The 20,176-nt window shown below is 30.7% G+C and overlaps 1 protein-coding gene across 1 annotated transcript in view; it reads left to right on the forward strand.

The window, feature by feature from the left end:
- Positions 1 to 8,141: 8,141 nt before the first annotated feature.
- The window catches only part of LOC106685365 (putative leucine-rich repeat-containing protein DDB_G0290503), a 25,466-nt gene continuing 13,431 nt past the window's right edge, over positions 8,142 to 20,176 (forward strand). The window contains exon 1 of the mRNA XM_014427991.2: positions 8,142 to 8,552. Coding sequence (XP_014283477.1) covers positions 8,507 to 8,552 — 46 coding nt within the window. The 5' untranslated portion in view covers positions 8,142 to 8,506. The remainder of the gene's footprint in view (positions 8,553 to 20,176) is intronic.

Raw genomic sequence — 20,176 nt, forward strand, 5'->3', positions numbered from 1 at the left:
TAGTTGGAGAAAAAAAGGCACTTCTATCACAAAGACTCACTGCTTACTACCTATCTATCTATCAGTAGGCGCTAAAACCCTGGGATGTGTCCTGGCCTGCTCTATAAGCCACCGCCATTCGGCTAGGTTTTGGGCTCCTGCCTTCCAATTTTGGACTCCAAGCAGGTCTCGTGCGTCTTGTTGCACGCCATCAATCCACAGAAGCTTGAGCCATCCGACTCTTTCTAGACAATGGATTTCTTTTTCCATGACTCTTTTAGGCATTTCGTCGGGACTCATCCGTGCAACATGTCCTGCCCAACCAAGGCGTCCTAACCTTACAAAGGTAATAATATCTATATCCTGGAGCAGTTCATAAAGTTCCTTATCTCTTCTTATTCTCCAGCCTTCCTCATCCCTTACCGGCCCATAAATTCTTCGAAGGATCTTCCTCTCGAAGACCAGCAGATTATCTCTATCCTGTGTAGATAGGGTCCATGTCTGGGAAGCGTGTGTTAGGACAGGCCTAATTAGAGTTCTGTTCACTACCTTTGTGCAGTAAGTCTCCCAGAAAAAAATTCCTTCTTAATATTCTTCGTCATGGATATTAAAAAGGAAAATTCAAATAAACAAAAAACTATTTATTCCTTCCGACGTTTCGACCTTAGTTTCAGGTCTTCATCAGAGCTATAAAACAAAAAGAGATAACAACAATCATTCAAAAAGACATAAAATTGAAAAGAAATAATAAACTAACAAATTTCGAAGTACACATAACAATGAATCGAATAATACAAAATTACGATTACAAATTTGAAAGTATACATAAACTTCCAAATTTGTTAGTTTATTAATTCTTTTCAGTTTTATGTCTTTATGAATGGTTGTTGTTACATCTTTTTGTTTTATAGCCCTGATAAAGATCTGAAACTAAGGTTGTAACATTGGCGCAAATAAATCATTTTTTGTGAATTTGTTTTTTTTTTTGCTGACCGCATCCGCCGAACATCTCCACTTATTAATCTACAGTCAACTATCTACCTAACCTTATTCTAAACATCATTCAATAATTGTAATAAAAAAGATGTAATTATCATTAAAATTTTTGAGTAAATAATTTCTAATAACAGAAATAAATACTGCCTCTTAAATTTATTTTTACTCTTAGACGTAAATGTATATAAAATATTTCAAACAGTGGTACTGATTTTAATTTAAAAACTATTTATATTAGACTGATCCAAAAAACTGAATTTTGTGTGAATTTGAGAGAATTCCTTGAAGAATGGAAAATTTTCAATGAAAATGTCCCTCCAACGGTTTTAGAAAAAAATAAATTTAAAATGTGATTCTAAGAGATACAGAAGTAATTGATGGAATTTACATTATACCATTTCTACAATATTCCCATACTCTACTCCAATTGTAGGCTATATCGGATAAACCGTTAACGAAATATTGGAAAATACGTTGGCATAACCAAAAATAGGGAAAGAAGTTTGCTAAAATTTGTGCTGCATTTCCATAGGTGCCAACACTAATCTCTAACTTTCCTCTAAATTTTGGTGGAATCGGACGAGCCGTATTCGAAATATGAGTACCGAAGGAAATACATTCAGACATTAGGCAAGGTTATGCCAAAGTAGTAGACGAGATCTAATAAAATTGATATGGAATCAACGAGGTACTGATTCGAACGACCCTGAAAATTTCATCTAATTCGGATTGATGGTTCGATTGATTAATGAACACAGAGTTGACTATAGATAAACAGTCACATAACCACATTTGTTTCTTGAGTTATGAAATTTAAAATATGAGTGAGTGAATTAATTTTTAGATACAATGAACAGGAGAATATTGTTTAACATCATTCGCTTAAGAACTTTTTATTCTACGAATTGATACGTTAATTTCTAATAATATGATTGGCTAAATTCTCATGACAGAAAAGAATAAAGCAAATCAGCTGTAGTGATAACAAAGCCCCACTTTTTTCTCCCCTCTTCCAGGCGAGGGTCCCCTTCGGGCGCCAGGTTACCTTATTCAAACCTCCGGGGAATGAGATGGTTCAGATTTTATAAACCTTGTTAAAAAAAATAATCTAATATAATAATTTTAAGGCATCACAATTACCAACAGGCAGCTTAAACCAAAACAATCTCTGTTTGTTAAAATTTTAAATTTATACAAAAGTTAATAGCTGATTTGTGGTCCATTCAGGTAAAGCACAAAAAATCTTTCTTTCTCAGGCCATGTTTTACTGACAAAGGAAAAAAAAGGTTGGTAAAAAACTGTTTCTTCTTTTTTCTTATATTGTCTAAAAATTTTGTTTGTAAATGTTTGCTGGATTTGAAGAGGATATGTTTCATGCTGGATCAACACGTGTTCTACTTCCTGCAAATCGAAGACTTGTACAAATACTTTTTAAACAAACTTTTTTATTCACACGCTTGTTTTGTTCTCTTTACTTTTGTCAGCTATTACATTACATTTATTCTATTTTCATTGTACAAAGCAAAAAATTAAAGGGCCAGTGATAAGAAAAATAATTATTGGGTGCTTGGTGATAAAAAATCATAAAAATGTTACTATATAACCTATAAATCCAATTTTCATTCTAGGTTTTTATTATAAATTACTTATTAATTTAATAACCCAATTATAAACTGTTAAAATTAATTGACGAGATTTAAAACAAAGTATTCAGACAGAATCAATATAATTTTAAAATATCCAATCTTAAAATGGAGTAAATTATTAAATTAGAAGATTAGAGAAATTATTTTATTAATTAGAACACAGAGAGCACAAATATTTAACAATTGGCAACTTTAAAACAGGACTAACTGAACACAAATGTGTGGATGCAGCTCAAGCACTCTTTGATTTGTTTCCAAAAACCGACCCTCCACGGGTAGGCCCAAATTTATGCCAAATTATCCATATACACACTTCCTTATACGCTGCAAACGGAAAAATTCGAATTTGCTTATAGCACAAGAGCCGAGAAGAAAAAAAGGCAGTTATCTCACCCCAATTTTTGATTACTTTAATGAAAACTATGTATAATCACTAGTCAAAACTGATGAGTCTGCCAAGTATAGGTAGGAGGAATACAAAATGGCGGCTGTTTCAAAACCTTAAAAAAACATTCATTTTTCATTCGGAGCTCTATATCTTAAAAACTACTAACTACACTAGAAAACCTAAAAAGAACATTATTTAAAGAAGAGGAAATTTGCTGAAATATGAGCCCTAATAGAGTTATTTACGTCCAATAGTTCTCGAGATATAGCCTTTTAAAAAGCAAAATTTCATAAAAATGTACTGAAATATTAGTAGTTAGTGATAGAGACTATATCTCAATAACCATTCGATTTACAAATGTCTCTTAGCACTCAAATTAAAGCTTAATAATTGTACTATAAAGTAGTTTATGATCTTTACCTTCGTAGGAATAGCAGTTTTCGTGCTATTTGCTAAAATAAATTGATTTAGAGTTGTTCGGACAATAAGTTTGATTTATGAAAAACTTTATTTCAGAAACCATTCACGTAAAGATGTCTGCCACCACTCATATTAAAGCTAGTTAAATTTACTATAAAATAGTCAATAATGTTAATCTTTCTAGAAGTAGTAGTTTTTATGATATTTGACGAAATAAACTCACAAAATGTTAATTTCTAGTTGTTCGTGAAAAAAGTTGGATTTCGAAAAAAATATATCTCTAGACCCATATGTCAGCCAACACTCAAAATAAGGGAAATTTAACTTACTACAAAGTAGTTTATGACACTTATCTTCGTAGGGATTGTAGTTTTTATGATATTCACATATGAATATAAATTTGGCAAATGAAAATTTGTTTGAACAACTATAAATCAATTTATTTTAGCAAATTTCATGAAAACTACTACTTCTACGAAAATAGACGTCATAAACTACTCTATAGGTCATTAAGCTAGCTTTAGTTTGAGTGCTAATAGACATCTGTACTTCAAATGGTTTTTGAGTTATAGATTTTTCAAAATAAATTCACTAACTACTGATCGTTCAGTACGTCCCATACAACATTTTTATGAAATGTTGTTTTTTAAAAAGCTATATCTCGAGAACTATTGAACGTAAATAGGTCTATTAGCGCTTAAATTTTAGCAAATCTACTTTACTTTAAGCGATGCTCTCTTAGATTTTCTCTAGTTGTCGGTAGTTGTTAAGATATAGAGCTCCGAATAAAAAATTAATTATTTTTAACGTTTTGAGACAGCCGACATTTTTTATTCCTCTTTCCTATACTCGGCAGATTCATCAATTTTGACCAGTAATTATACCTAGTTTACAATTAAGTAATTAAAAATTGGGGTGAAATGACTGCCTTTTTTCTCCTCTCAGGCTCATGTACTATTAAGTTTTGAACAAGCGTATGGACGTACCTTAAGATATGTATTATACGCTTTAGCAAAATATCTTTTATTGTTTCAATTTAAATTTAAAAATACACCAAATCCTTTCCCCCATTGAATTTGTATTATTAATTAGTAAAAATAAAAAGCAGAAGAATATTTTATATAGAGATGTAGATAGTTGACCGTAGATTAATGCTTGAAGAAGTTTATCGGGGGGTGCGGTCAGCAAAGAACAACATAAATAAATTTATTTATGTTGTTCTTTGCTGACCGCACCCCCCGATAAACTTCTTGAAATATTTTATATAGATGGCTGGCCGTATTGGATTTAGAAGAGGGTTTGGGTTGATGTGAAGGAGAAAAAAAATTAAATAGTTTCAACTGCTTTTTAATAGCCAACATTTCGGCCCACTCTGTAGGTATTCATCAGAGCAAAAATAAAAAGAAACTGAGTAGTTGAAGCTAATGTAAAAGTACAAAAGTGACATATACAGGTGGAAGTATATACAAGATTCAAAAAAATTATGAAGTTAAAGTTAAAGTTATGTACCAAAAAGATATATTAGCTGGTTTTGTGACGAGTAATGAACTGATAAAAACATATATTACCAAACTAAAATAGAAGAATATAAATACATATTTATTTTTCGTGTAATTAACGTATTTTCTGGTGAATTTTCAGTTTGGATAAATTATGAACGTAAAAAACAAAAATAAAGTTATACAATTTATCCAAATAAAATATAAATACTTTTTTAAAAATTATTTTAAATGATATTTTCTTCAGAACATATTAGTCAATTAAACCCAATTTATTTGTTATTCAATATCTAAAACCATTAGTAACAAACTAAATTTTCTTGGGGTTTAGGTAAATGGTTTAAGTAATTATTATTCTTTTTTAGTTCTATTCCATGGTTATTTTTTTAATATTTAAAAATTAAACTAATTCCCAATAGTTTCGTTTTGTTTCTTATTATTTTCGAAAACTGCTGAAATTTCATATTGTAACTTCAATCAAACTGGTTGAGACAGACTACTGGAAATAAGTTATATAAAAGTGTGAAGTTCTGGAACCCGAAAACAACTAAATTTAAATAACATATTCTCACTTCATAAAATCATTTTTAATTTTTCCATAAACGTCGTCAGAAACGATACACGGTAAAATTCAAGAGAACCGCCAAACTAATTATTTTAAATCTCATATTGGTCATTTATGAGGGAATGGAAAAGAAGGGGATTTCTATGACTCCATACAATTGATATCAGTTAGTAAATATTAAATAATCGACGAGCCAAAAGTGTTCGTTAAAAATCAAACATTTAATACAACTTCGTTTATGACGCAACCTCAAATGATAATTTTTTATTGTAATAAAGTAAACTTGATTATTGTTATTACAACCATAAGAAATCGATAACATTTATTTTACCCTGTAGTTATTTATAAAATTCAATTATATTTTATGAATAGTTTTAGTTTTATATTACTGCTAAAAATGAGAGATAGTTAACAATCTTAAACAAACAAATTAGATATTTCAGAAAAAGATTTTTTTTAACAAATTCAGCTTTAAGTCCTGCCAGACTATTTCAATGAAGATAAGATCTAGCTTATATTAAACATCACTTGAGTGTACATTGGCATGAAGAGTTCAAAATCGATCGAGCCGCTTTGGAGAAAATTATAAAAACGTCCAAAAATTGGTGATATAAAGTAACAATTATGTCGATTTTAACGAAAATGTTACTGTGAGATACAGCCAGCTTAAATTCGGAATTTTAGTTTTGTACAAATTTTCTGAGCCAGGCTGTTTACATACACACACAGTGGAACACATATACGATTTTGCGAGAGTTGGTTATTTGGCCTCAGAGGACCTTGAAATGTGTACTTTCATTAAAAAAAAAAAATTAAAATTTTGTATGATTGCAATATTTCCTCTTAATATATATTCCATATATAGGTAACTGAAAGTAAAAATCACAATATGTCTCCATGAATATGACAATCCACACCAGGTAAATTTTCCAGTAAAGATGTTTCGAAAATAATTACAACTCTTATTTAATGTTCCATATAGTTCGTATTTCGTAATAGGTATAGGTAAATATTTTAGAACTATGACGTTAGACAAACTAACACAATAAATAGTTTATAAAATAGCAAAGCAGCATTATGTGCATTATGTGGGTTGTAACATTCTGGCTCAGAGCTATTCCTCCTGGCTAAGAGCCCTAGAGGAGATAAAATCATTTATTTTATCCCAAATTTTTGTTACTTTAATGAAAACTAAGTATAATTACTAGTCAAAATTGATGAGTCTGCCAAGTATAGTAAAGGGGAATAAAACATGGTGGCTATTTCAAAATGTTAAAAAAAAAATATTTTTCCTTCAGAGCTACATATCTTTAAAACATTAAATAATCTTTAGTAGGAGGTATCCTACACCGAAAAAACGCAATAAAACATCATTTTTATGATAAAAAATAATAATAATTTTTCTAAAATATGAGCACTAAAAGATCTATTTACGTTCAATAATTCCTGAGATACAGTTTATATAGAAAAATCATTATTTAGCCATTAATAATATCATACAAATATATGTTATAACGTTTATCTTCGTTGGGGTATAGTTTTTATGTTATTTGTAAATGAAAATGAAAATGAATTATGTACATGGAATTTTGTCCGAAAAACTATAAATCCATTTATTTTAGCAAATATCACCAAAATTATTAGGAAGATAAACGTCATTATCTACATAAGAGTGCATTAAACTAGCTTTAATTTGAGTGGAGACAGAACCCTCTCCCCCCACCCAAAAGTGACAAAAAATTATTAATTCAATAAAAAAAATATTTTTTTCAAGCAAATACTTATTATAATAGGTAATAAAGCACTGTGAAATTATATATAATTTTCTTAAAATTTTTGTTTCATTCGCCTTTTCCATGCTGAAGTGTAACAACCTGATTGATTATAACTTGCCCCCCCCCCTCAAGATTGACTATAGCTTGTCCCTCCTAGTTTTGATTCTGATTCCTGAGATACTTTTTTTAAAATCAAACATTTCGCCTGAACAACAAGAAATCAACATGTTGAGAATTCATTTAGTCAAAACATCTTGAAAACTCCTTACATTAAAATATCTTTAATTAGAGTGTTAATATACATCTGTATGTCTCATGGTTCCTGAGATCTAGGTTTCCAGAAAATTAAATCATTATAAAATGATTTTTTAGTATATTTATTATGAAATATTGATTTTAAAAAAACTGTATTTGGCCACTATTGAACGTAAATAGTTTTTTTAGGAATCGTTTTAGTAAATTTACTCTACTTTAAATGATTTTCTATTTTTGTGATATTATAGATTTTGTGGTGTCGTTAAAAGTACTAAAGATATGGAGCTACGAAAGCGAAATTAATTTTTGTTAATGCTTTGAAACAGGCGTCTATGTTTATTCCCCCTTAACTATACTTGACAGGCTCTATAAATTTTGACTATTAATTATGCAATGTAATTTTGTAAAGAAAAAATGAACAACTTAATAAAAAGCTGCCACGAATTTAGGAGTTTTGAATTCCTACGCAATCCTAGCCTTTTTTATAAATGTATTAAAGAAAGTTTTAAAATAAAACTAAACTTAAAGAAATCATTTCATTTTTTTTCTATTGCATAAGATTTTTAAAAAAACGTTGAATTCTTACGCATAATTTTTACATATGAACGCATTCGTCAAACAACTGTTAAATATTTCCTATTTCATGAACGAATTTATAAACACAAAGTGTCTTTAATGAACTATAATCGCATATAAAAAAATCTACGCAGTGAACTATATAACGAGATGGAAGACGAATGTAAACAAGTCACAATTTAAATGCCCGAATGGGACTCCCCCACTCTTCGCTCTAGAGCCGTCCCATTGGTCCCTTCGTAAAAAGCCGTTACTACGGAGCTCGCGGGTCCTATCTGCTAACAGAAGCAAGAAGAACCTCCCCGCGTTTGGGTCGTCGTTGGATTAGGGTTTAGGGTAGTGTCGAGTGTGATTTTATTTCTTTTTTTTTTGTATTTTGTACGAGATAGGAACCGAAAGGAGTCAAGATGTCCTTCCCCAAAGCGAGAATTCTGCGATTCAACGAAGAAATGAGTACGTATTATCACTGATTACTTATCAAGTTTTTCTTTTTATGTGTGTAGTGGTGAATTTTAATCAACTGTAATATATCTTTACCCATAGGCAATACATAGCACTAAGTAAATATGTACATAAATTGGAATATTTGAATATTTAACTTTATCGGTCATTATACACTGAACATATCATACAATTTATCAGTTCATACAGCAATCAAATCGTTATAAAACACGTGAAATCGAGAACTTGTATGATATAGAAAAAAATAAAAATGCGTTATAAAGTATATTTTAAAAAATAATTTTATTGGTCGGAGTCATTTTATGTTTTAATCATCATTCATATCTATATTGAGTAAGAATTACCATTCTAAATCCATAGCGAATAATTTTTTTGTTATGAACTAAGTGATATAAATTTAAATTGATTAATGTAAAATTAATTGGTGTTAGTGTATTTTTCGTTATATAATTCAGCCTAGGATCGGTGCTGAGTTTCTGGGGCCTTCTGGGCACATTCAGCCTCTAATATGGATACCGGTCGGATAAGCGGGAAAATGGGGTCTTTAAATACTAAAATGAAACAAAACGTGGTTTATGAACAAAAAATAGTTATTGAAGTATATTTGACCGAGTTTATGATCAAAAGATATATATCAAGAAAGCAAGAAGTTACATAGCCATTGATGAAAACAAAATAACTCGAAATTTTCTTGGAAGCAGTTTACATTATTGAAATATGTTACTATCGTCATTATTGAGAAGAATTTATTTTATTTACGATACTTCTTAAATTATTATGTACTCTTCATCAACAGTATTCCTTTATTATTATGAATTAAGATGTGGTTTGACAATTTTAAACTATTATTTTTCACTAATTCCTGCAATATGATTAGTCGATTTATATTTTAACTTTGATGATAAAGATGTTTCAAATTCCTTAACATTAAGATTTTAAACTATTTTACTATTAACGTGCGTGTTTGTGCCAAGGTTCCAACAAAATTAACTGATCTATATTATATTTAGACTAAACACAGAATAAAATAATTGAAAAATATATCATATAGTTAACAATAAACGTTAAGTTGGCCGCTCTCCTGAATCGGGAAATAACTGTTGCATTCATCAAAATGTTTTACCTCCTGGTTGTTATACACCTATAACCTTCCTGGCGCAACTGGAATGTTTATTGATTTATAAAGAACTTATAAGCATCCGATTTATATGAATTAGTAAACTCAAATAAATGAAATAGTTAATTTATAAATAGACGCCATTCATATGTAATTAATTTAATTGAAATAAAAAGTCATTTATTTGAGTAAATTGCTGAATATAGTCTTGAGATATAAATACAATTGAATACTGTACTGTTAACAAATAAACTTCAAAATAATTACACTTTGTTAATACACAGTTTACAAATATTCACTATTTTTTTTTTTTTACAGCTGATCAATCGTATTAATACTGTATACCGTTATCACACGGATGAATCGTACTCTCAAAATTCTTCATACTTAAAATTTAGGTGGGTGGTTTGAAAGCTGTTTGGGACAGGAATCATTCAACCAATTAATCGAATTTTGGGAAAGAAAAACCGAAACAACGAATCCTCAACCTATTCCTTTACATTTGGAATTTCATTAACATTTTATTACGTTGTAAACCCATGAATGGTCAGATTTCAGTCATATCAGAATTTGCCGCGATGTGGGGGACAGTAGAGCCGGCTCAAAACAACCGGCCAAACCTTTGTCAAACAACTTGTCAAAAGGATACTTACGTACTATGTCGCCGACCATATGTTCTCTTGTGGAATACAACTTAACCTTTTTTCATTACTACTCTAATAGGATCACAGCTGTAGGCATCCGCTAAATTCGCATAAATATGCCCCAATTTATGGAGTCAGGTTGTAATCCACACAGATAGAACATATGGTCGACGGAATGACAAGTGAATACCGCCAAATGTTTAAAAGTATGAAACGTGAAAGCGAAGTTGAGTGCATAGTGGAGAAAGCCCCGAAATAGAAAAAGAAAGCTCAAAAAAGTGCATCCTCACAAACACATCTTTATCTTTTAATAACTTTACTAAAACTTGATAAAAAGTTAATAAAAGACAAATTAACTTTTTATTTTAATTAACAACAATATTTTGTGAACTTATAACAGTTTTCCAATAAATATAAACCAAATGGATTTAAGCTAAAAACGGCATCAGCAGAATGACCCCATACTATATATTATAATGAGGTGTAGATAGTTGACCGTAGATTAATGATTGGAGAAGTTTGTCGGGGGATGCTGTCAGCAAAGAACAACATAAATAAATAAATATGGTTTTGTTTATTTATGTTGTTCTTTGCTGACTGCAAACTTGTTTTTCATAAATGTTGTTCTTTGCTCCGAAAACTTCTCCAATCATTATATATTATAATATAGGCATCTTACCATACGAAACCATAGTATAGTAGAAATTTTAAATTATCACTAAAACAAAACATTAAAACGCCCAATAGTAGCATAATCTACTCCTGTCAAGAGAGAGCTATAGTTGTGACTTCAACTACAGAACATTAGAGGACATTATAATAATAGAGTAAAGAACGATCCTCGGTACACCATAATTTCGAGTACGCTTTCTAAACTACCCGACGATTAAATTTTAAATTTATAAATTGGCATGTGTATTGACACATTCTTACGGACTCAAAAAAATTTCCTTTCTTTATCCCATTTACAAAACCATGAAAAAACCAAAAAAAAAAAACTAGGAAATTGCAAGAAGACAAATATAAGATACACCAACACACGTTATCAAGCGTAATATAATTTGAAACCTTGATTTTACAAAACTTGTTTATTACATATATATTTTTTTTTCAAATTTTATTGTTTATATTTATTTACTTTAATGATTTTTATAATTACTTTTTCTTTTTTTTTTCTTTTTTAAATTTTCCTACAATTTTAAAGGAGAAATATGTAAAAAAAATTAAATTCGAATCACCACACTGTATCACGTAAACGAAATTTACTTCATAACATGTACCGTACCAACTAAGGAATATATCTCGAAATCTTTTAAAATTCCATACGAAATTGTTTGGAACCGTTGAGAACGACCCAATGACAGGGTTCAGTTACTACGGGGGGAGTGCAGCTGATCCTTTGTTCCTGTTCTTTAACATTTCCGGAACGGAAAGAAACGTCCTTCATCCGATAATTAGGGCTTCAGTTCCCCGCCAATAGGATACCAAACTAAGGTATGACAAAAAATGATTTAAAATATGTGAAAAATTTATATAAAAATAAACAATGTAAATCAGAAAATAACGAATTAAACATATGTGTAATTGTATAATGCCATATGCAACATGTATAACAAATGTATAATCTCACAACAAAATAAACTTTGTTCATTTTTATAAAAAAATTCCACGTATTTTAAATCTTGTTTAGCCATACCTTAGTTTATTTTTATTTCTGTTGCATATTCTCTTACTTCGTTACATTATTTTAGTTGTATCTTTTTAGCCTCGAGAAATTCCTGAAAAGTGGAGTGAACCGTTGGCTTATATTAGTTTTATTACTATTTGATTTCTTTTGACCGCAGCCATCTTCCTCTTATATACTACTCAAGATCAATCAACTATCTTCCAAATTTAATTAGTATCTTGCGATACAATATCAATTTATCATGTGTATAAAATTGACCTATGAAATATTTTATAAAAATCCCTCAAGCTCAACTATTGAAAAAGACGAGTTATTTTAAATCGTCGGTTTTTACCTCATTCGTTTGCTAACAGTATTTTTTCTCAGTAAATATGGACCGTATAAAGACCGCTATTGACTTTGGTATTTTCGGGAGTAATAACAGAGTCAGTAACTGAAGATAACTACTAATTTTTATTATAAAAGAATTTAAATTATAGTTTAATTTTCATGTAATAAAAATAAAAATCGAAATTATTATTTTTCAATGTTTTTATGATCATTTTACTTACTTTTTATCTGTCAAAACTACGAATTATTCAATATTTAAAAATAATAGCTGAGTTGTCAATCAAAAATTAATATAGCCATTTCTAAATAGTTATTTTATTTATTTATTTATTGACATTTACAACTGTATAAAAAAAATACAACAAGTAAATTTGATCATAATGACATAATGATATGATACAGGATGTAGAGAAACTACCCAGTAGTAGAACTCTAAAAACAGTTTACAATATAAGGTCACGAGGCCATCTTCTTTTCAGGCGCCTCCGAGGATTGCCAGGAATGGAAGAGGAAGCAAGGTTAGAAACTAGTGGGTTTGGGTGGTTAGGGAGTTTATTATGGAAGGAATAATATCGGGTTCGGGCTAGATCGGTTACATAAGGAACATTTAGGTCTTTATAGATGGTTTTATTAGTAAAAAATAAGGAGCATTGAGGATTTTACGAAGGACTTTTTCTTCTAAAAAGTAAAATTTTTTTTTTTTCTGTTAGCAAAATGAATACAGTATTTTAAAAATAACTAAATTATTAATATAAACACTATCGACTAGGGAACTAGATTATTTTTTCACCTTTTCTTCTATTTTAACTTGGTAAAATTGGGAAAAATACTAAACAAATCCCATCATTAAATTTTCAAGGTTTATATATCCTGAAAGTCTTAATATGAGTAGGAAAAAGTGTCTCAGAGGGATGCTTGCCGACTTACACATATCTACACGAGGATTAAGAAACAATTTTCACATTTTTCTTAAGGGTTTATTTAATTACTCCTAATTATGAATTAATCAGCTCGCAATTTATTAATTAATATTTGGAATTAACTAAGCCTCCCAATATATTCTTTGAGTCGTTTCGACTAAAAACATAGCTACTGAAATTTGGTAATAAAGTTTTTTTCATCACGGGCTTTTTTAAAGTTAATTTCATTTCCATATAAATTATTTGAAGAATCTTTAGGTAATATAATTGTATAATATAATAATATTGATATAACATTATGTAAAATGACTCCAGTTTGAAGGTAAACAATTTGAACTAAGGAACAGTTCAGCATTTCACAAGTTATTATTTTGTCAGTTAGAATTTTTGACCAAACGCTTGTTTTCGACTTTTTAGGTCAATGATATATTGTACCAACAACTTATTTTGACTTATTTTTTGGAAGATTATCATTAAAAATTTATTTTGGGAAAATCTGATGTAAATATGTTATTTTTTTATTTAAAGTATTGATTAGTAATACCTATTTGAAAGGGGGAAATTTAAGTTATGAATTTAGAATTTTAATTAGCCAAAAAAAAAGCTTTACTTTAGTGAAGTAGTTATATTAACTTTTGATAGAAAAATAAGTAATGAAATTTGACATTACGTTACATTAGGCATGTATTAAAGACTTCTGTTCAAGATGACTATGCATGACTTCAGATATGTATATTAATTAATTTCGTAGCAATCCTAATATCACAAGTAGATAAGATTTCTGAAGTTAACAAACTTATTATTTAAATAAATAAATTTGAACAAAAAAAAAAATTATATATCTTTAGGTAGAACAAATTGGCCTCAGTTTGTACGACTTATCGTTTTTGAGCTTGGCCATGTTGCAAGACTCAGAAGACCTCAAAACGTGTTGTACAAGAGCCGGGATAGAAAAAGGCAGTTATTTCACCATAATGTTTGATTACTTTAATGAAAACTATGTATCATCTAGTCAAAATTGATTAGTCTGTCAAGTATAGGTAGGGGGAATAAAAAATGGCGGCTGTTTCAAAGCGTTAAAAAAAATTAATTTTTCATTCGGAGCTCTATATCTTTAAAACTACTAACACACTAGACAACCTAAGAGAACATCACTTAAAGTAGGGTAAATTTGCTATAATATGACCTCTAATAGAGGTATTTACGTTCAATAATTCTCGAGGTATATCTTTTTAAAAAGCAACATTTCATAAAAATGTACTAAAAGATTAGTAGCTAGTTAATTTATTTTGAAATATTTATATCTCAAAAACTATTATCTTTGTAGGAGTAGTTGTTTATATATTTGCTAAAACAAATTATGAATTTATGATTTATAGTTGTTCGGACAATAAGTTTGATTTATGAAAAGATACATTTCAGAAACCATTCGACACAGATGCCTACCGCCACTCAAATTAAAGCTGGTTAAATTTACAATGAAATAGTTGATAACGTTTATCTTTGTAGGTGATGATCTATGGTATTTGACAAAATAAATTCACAAAATGTTAATTTCTAGTTGATCGGATAAAATGTTTGATTTTTGAAAAAAAAATATATCTCTGAAACCAAAAAGACGTGCATATTCCTGCTAACACTCGAAATGAAGGAAATTTATCTTACTATAAATTAGTTTAGGGCACATATATTTGTAGGGGTAGTAGCCTTCATGATATTCGCATATGAATTTTAGATTTTCTAGTGTTGTTGGTAGTTTTAAGATATAGAGCTCCGAATGAAAAATTAATTTTTTTTTAACGTTTTTAAACAGCCGCCATTTTATATTCCCCCTTCCTATGCTTGGCAGACTCATTAATTTCGACTAGTGATTATTCATAATGTTCATTAATTTTATTTAAAAAATATGAGTAAAATAACCGCATTTTTTATCCTCTTAGGCTCTTTACTAATGTGTTTCAGTCGAAATTTTGCACAGTTGTTATACTTCCTCATACTATATACTCGATATATTAGTATGTAAAGTATAAATTGTTATTACTCGTAATGTATATTCGATGAATAATGCCTGACACCTCTTCGTTGGAACACCTTTTCAATGTTGATATGCCATCTGAATAACCGTGGGGGAACAGAAACATTTCCAACGGCCGTAAGTTGACTTCCCCTCCACCGGAAGCTATTTCTAAGATAAAAGCTTCCGACTCAGAAGGGTTATCCCATTTACATCGCATATGCAAATTTAACTTTTAATATTTTAATTAATATATAATGATTAACGTTTGTTAAATATTTTTATTTGAATAAACGACAATATAACTTTTTGATTTTTGGTTTTCTACATGCTTGATATTTAAAAAAAAAAATTTCGTATAATTCACATTAATTTATAGAGCTTGGTTTTGAAGGCCGTTTCATCATGTGGTATGGATCGCATACTTGAAGTTCTATAATTTCTAATTCAGTATTTGATTATAATTTAAGAATTTAATATAAAATGCCAATTCTTCCATTTTAGGAAAGTTAGCATTCAAAAATTAAATATTAATATTGAACTCCCTATCTTTTTTCTTTATCCTGAGATAATGGATTCCCTTCACCGCAATGCTTCAATATGGTAACCGATTAGTATTAAAAAATCAATTTTTCCACAGAAGAGATCTACAAAATCGAAGATTCTGTCTAGACAGGACAGTCATAGTTCTATCCTGTCTAGACTCAATCTTCGATTTTGTAGATCTCTTCTGTGGAAAAATTGTGTCTAGACAGGATAGAACTGTGAACATACATGTTTACAGATTCAACAAATTTTCTATAGCAAATAATTATTCCACTACTAAAAGAAAAAAAAATCACTTTTATATAGTTTATTTTGCACACACATTTAAATTGCAATTGAGATTTTTGCCTGAAGCGGGACAATTAAAGGAATTCAAATGATTGTTATTCCAATTAAAACCTCACCTCTCCCTTCCACTGAGATGAAAGAACCCTTCCCGAAATTTCGCCCCAGGCCTCATCACTTCTTGCCACGCCACTGATCCTCCTGAATCCTTTTTGTCTTCTTCCTGACATGGAACCTTTGTCTGTGTGATAGGTTTGGTCCTTCGTATCTAAAACTACTGCAGCTGTTGTTCATCCGTATGATGAATATCTGTGATGAACATGTAGTTCTTACACTCTCATTTTATGCCGAATCTTTTCTGGAATGAAAAGGATACGTTCATAGATCTTGCGAAGAAAAACGAAAACTAGTTTTCAATTATTTATTAATGGCTCTACATTTTTTCAGACAAATTCAGTATTTGTCAATATTCCTCGACCAATCACAACAACCGTGATGAAGTCCTGCAGTGTGGGTAGGAAGGTTAGCCATTAATAAATAGTTAAAAACTAATTTTTTGTTTTTCTTTACCGCAACCCTGAACCATTCTTTTTAATTAGCAAACAATAAATCATCTATATATTCTTTTCTAGAATGATATTTCAACTTTTTTTTTAAGTTATAGGGACTATAAAAGCCCGAACAAACGCGCTAAAGTAAGCAAGGGACGTTGATTTTATACTTGGTTCCAAGCGTTCCTCTTGATACTGCTCCTGTAATTGAGATTATTTCATTAAAGGTATCTTCCTTTCTTAGATGAAGGTCATTGATTCATAGAGGAACGAACCTAAATTGAAACAATAGCGGCAAAATAACAATGGCTTTGAAAAGACATTAAACTTGACTTGTTTAATAACAGATTTTTTCCTGCTAAAAGTCGTTTAAACACCAATAAATAAAATTATTAAAAACAATAACAAATAAATTTTGAAGTAAAGAACTTGAATTGAAACCAAACCATTATCTTTCTTTTTTTAAAAGGTTTAGAGGTAGTATGAAAGCAAGGAATTATCATGTTCTTGATATCTCATTAAGTAATATCTGAGATTGATAAGTATTCAAAATAGGCTGTGAAAGGATGTTGACGGAAAGGGTTTCATTTTCTGACCTGGTTCCGGTAAAGACTTAATATTCCTTGGGGGGACCCCCGGCAGTGGCCCCCCACAATAATGGCACAGCCTCACCTTCTGCGGTCACAATGCCTAGCCAAATGAAAAGGTTTTCGTTGCTCACGTCACTACAGCCTGGATGGCTATTGACAGCTTTCATCCCTCCAAACCAACTCAGCCTTTGATATTGTGTATTTGTTCTATAAACGGTTTCTACAGATTGTGCAACTGCTTGGCGCTATTTCAATGTTTATTACACTAACTGTAAAATGTTCGCTAGCATGGTACGTTTTAGACATATAGGAACAAATTTGTTTCCATGTCTGTCTGTCTAATTTTAAGAATTGTTAATCCAATTTCAGAGATAGTGCGGTTTGATACCTAGTTGGTTCCACAACGATTTTAGAAATCCATACACTGCTTTTGCTTACAGAGGTGAAGAACTAATTTCCTGCACTCACCTATATTTCAATAATGGCACAAATATCAATCCCAGTCCAATATCAGTCCCACAAATATTAATCTCACACGACTAATTATTAACCTTGATTGTTAATTACGTAATCAGTAGAGATATGCAGAAAAACCCATTTTCGGAAAATAAAATAAAGGGATAAGAAAAAGATACAGAATATTTTTTTTTTTTTTATGAAGGTTGTGGTGTCTTCCATGTTGATAAATGATTTACCATTTTCTCTTTCGAAGGTAAAATGAGGCCTAAAACTGGGGATTTGAACTAGTTGAGGTCAATAGAATTTCCGCCATTGTAAACTGATCTGAAACGGAATGCTGGCGATTGGCAGGGCTCTTTTGCCACGCCCTTGGAGTTCATATATGGCCCACCTTTTTTGGTGTTACTTTTCCTGTCACCTTTACCTGTACCATTATACTCCTTCCTCGAAGCTTCCATATTAAATATTGCCAATTTAAAATAACCTCTTTAATAATTTTTCGATTAGAAGGATGGCCGATTCTTTTTTAGATTCATCGACTCACAAACACTAAATTAGAAAAGTAGCAAGTTAAAATTATATAAATCAAATTCATTTTGTTGTAAACGCCGAATATTTGTCGTATTCCTCAAAATCATGAAGGGCTATAAGGCATATCCTCCGAAAGTCAAATTCTCCAAAAGCTTGCAGCTTATCTGGTAAGTTTTATATTAAAAAAAAGTCATTTATTTCACACCTTTAATGTGTAATATATTATTAAAATATTATAACAAAAACAACTTCCTACAATGTATTGTATATTAGGTTAGTATAAATCTCTCCTTTATTTTCTGATTAAACCTACCTGTTGCTCATCATGCTGCTGTGCGATTAAAGCCCTGTTGGTTTAAATGCCCCTAGCTTTACGGTGTGGTCTTGGGGTGTCAAACAAGCGTTACTAAAAATCGTTAATAAGTACGTAATGTCACGCAGTTTTATCACACTCTGGCTGTGTAGACTTATGTCGTCAGGGGCAAAGCCTTCCTCTAATGCAAGAAGAATTATCCAAATCAACTCAAACAAACAAACTCTTCAACTTTGTACGTAAGTATATATTAGATTTTACCATTTGCAGATATTTCCACTACTGCAAAATTGATGACTATGCTTACCAATTTGTTTTAACAGTAAGTTTTTATGGCATTCCCTGAAATGTTGTATTTGATTTTAGATAATTTAATTTTTTTGGTTTACATATGGATGTTAGATACCTATACAATGTCTTTCAATAGTTGGTACTTCCTCAAGCAAGGGTTGGGTCGAGGGATTCAGAAAAAAAATATTCGTTATGCCGCCCTCTCACGTTGACAATAATTTTCGGTGAATCTCGCCGACCGTAAACCCGTTTTTTTTTGTCATCAGCTGACCGGCGGCTACCAGTGGCCTAAGTACCAGTAGGTAGCGTAAATTGAAAAGAGTGACGTAATTAATGATATTTGAGCGCAACAGTTGGCCCTCGGGAGGGGGATTAGGCTAACGGTCGGCAGCTGCGAGGGGGACACAATAACCTCAGGAGGGTCCTGCGCCTTCCTCTTCGTCAGATTTATCTTCACCTCTCCAACCGGCTATCTCGGGAACCTGCTCCCCGAGTCCAGGATCTGTCTGATATTTCATCCTGTCGGAGGCGGCACAACAATACCTCATTAGGGGCGGGGGTGGTTGGGATCCTGCTCGGAAACCTGGCATCATGGAGGAGTTTAAAATCCAGACTGAGCCATAGCTTTGAAATGTAATTTAAACAATGAGAAAAAACTTAAAACAATAGACATCAAATATCATGGGGCAGAGGTCACCAAAGCTTATTAGCCACATTTGCTTCCAAAATAATTTTGTTACATATCGCTGCTTTGCTTTAATTGTGGAACATCAGACAAAAAAACGTTTTGATTTAATTTTTAATGGGACGTATTTCAAAGATAGTGTCCTAAACTGGGATTGCTTTCTCTACTGTCGTTCCTCAACAGACTGTCCTAAATCTGGTACGACTGTTGCAAATTAACTTCCATCTACAGTACAATAAACAAAATCAGTCAAATATAAAATTAAAAAAAAACAATTTTTTTTGTCAGATGTGCAACAGTTAAAGCTAAGGTGCAATACGTAAAAAAAAATCTGAAAATAATTTGAAAAACGAAAAAATGTTTTCTTAAATATTTCTGATTCTCAAACGTTTGAAAACTGAAAAAAAAAAATCGTGCATTTATTATAGATCCTCTCAGAGGAATTTTGGTCTTCCTACAAAAAGAAATTTGATAAGTTAAGATTTCATTCTTTCGGAATTGAAATTGTAGCTTTGAAATGGAATTGTAAAATATATAAATTTATACCTTGTTAAAATGTATACGTCTTCCTACTCTAATCGATAATCTAAAAAGAGAAAAATGCACTTGGCTTTCTATTATGATGCTGCTATCATATATTATTTAATAAGTT

The sequence above is a fragment of the Halyomorpha halys genome, unplaced genomic scaffold (assembly GCF_000696795.3).
Source record: "Halyomorpha halys isolate HHAL.00 unplaced genomic scaffold, Hhal_1.1 Scaffold685.1, whole genome shotgun sequence".
Lineage (NCBI taxonomy): Eukaryota > Metazoa > Arthropoda > Insecta > Hemiptera > Pentatomidae > Halyomorpha > Halyomorpha halys.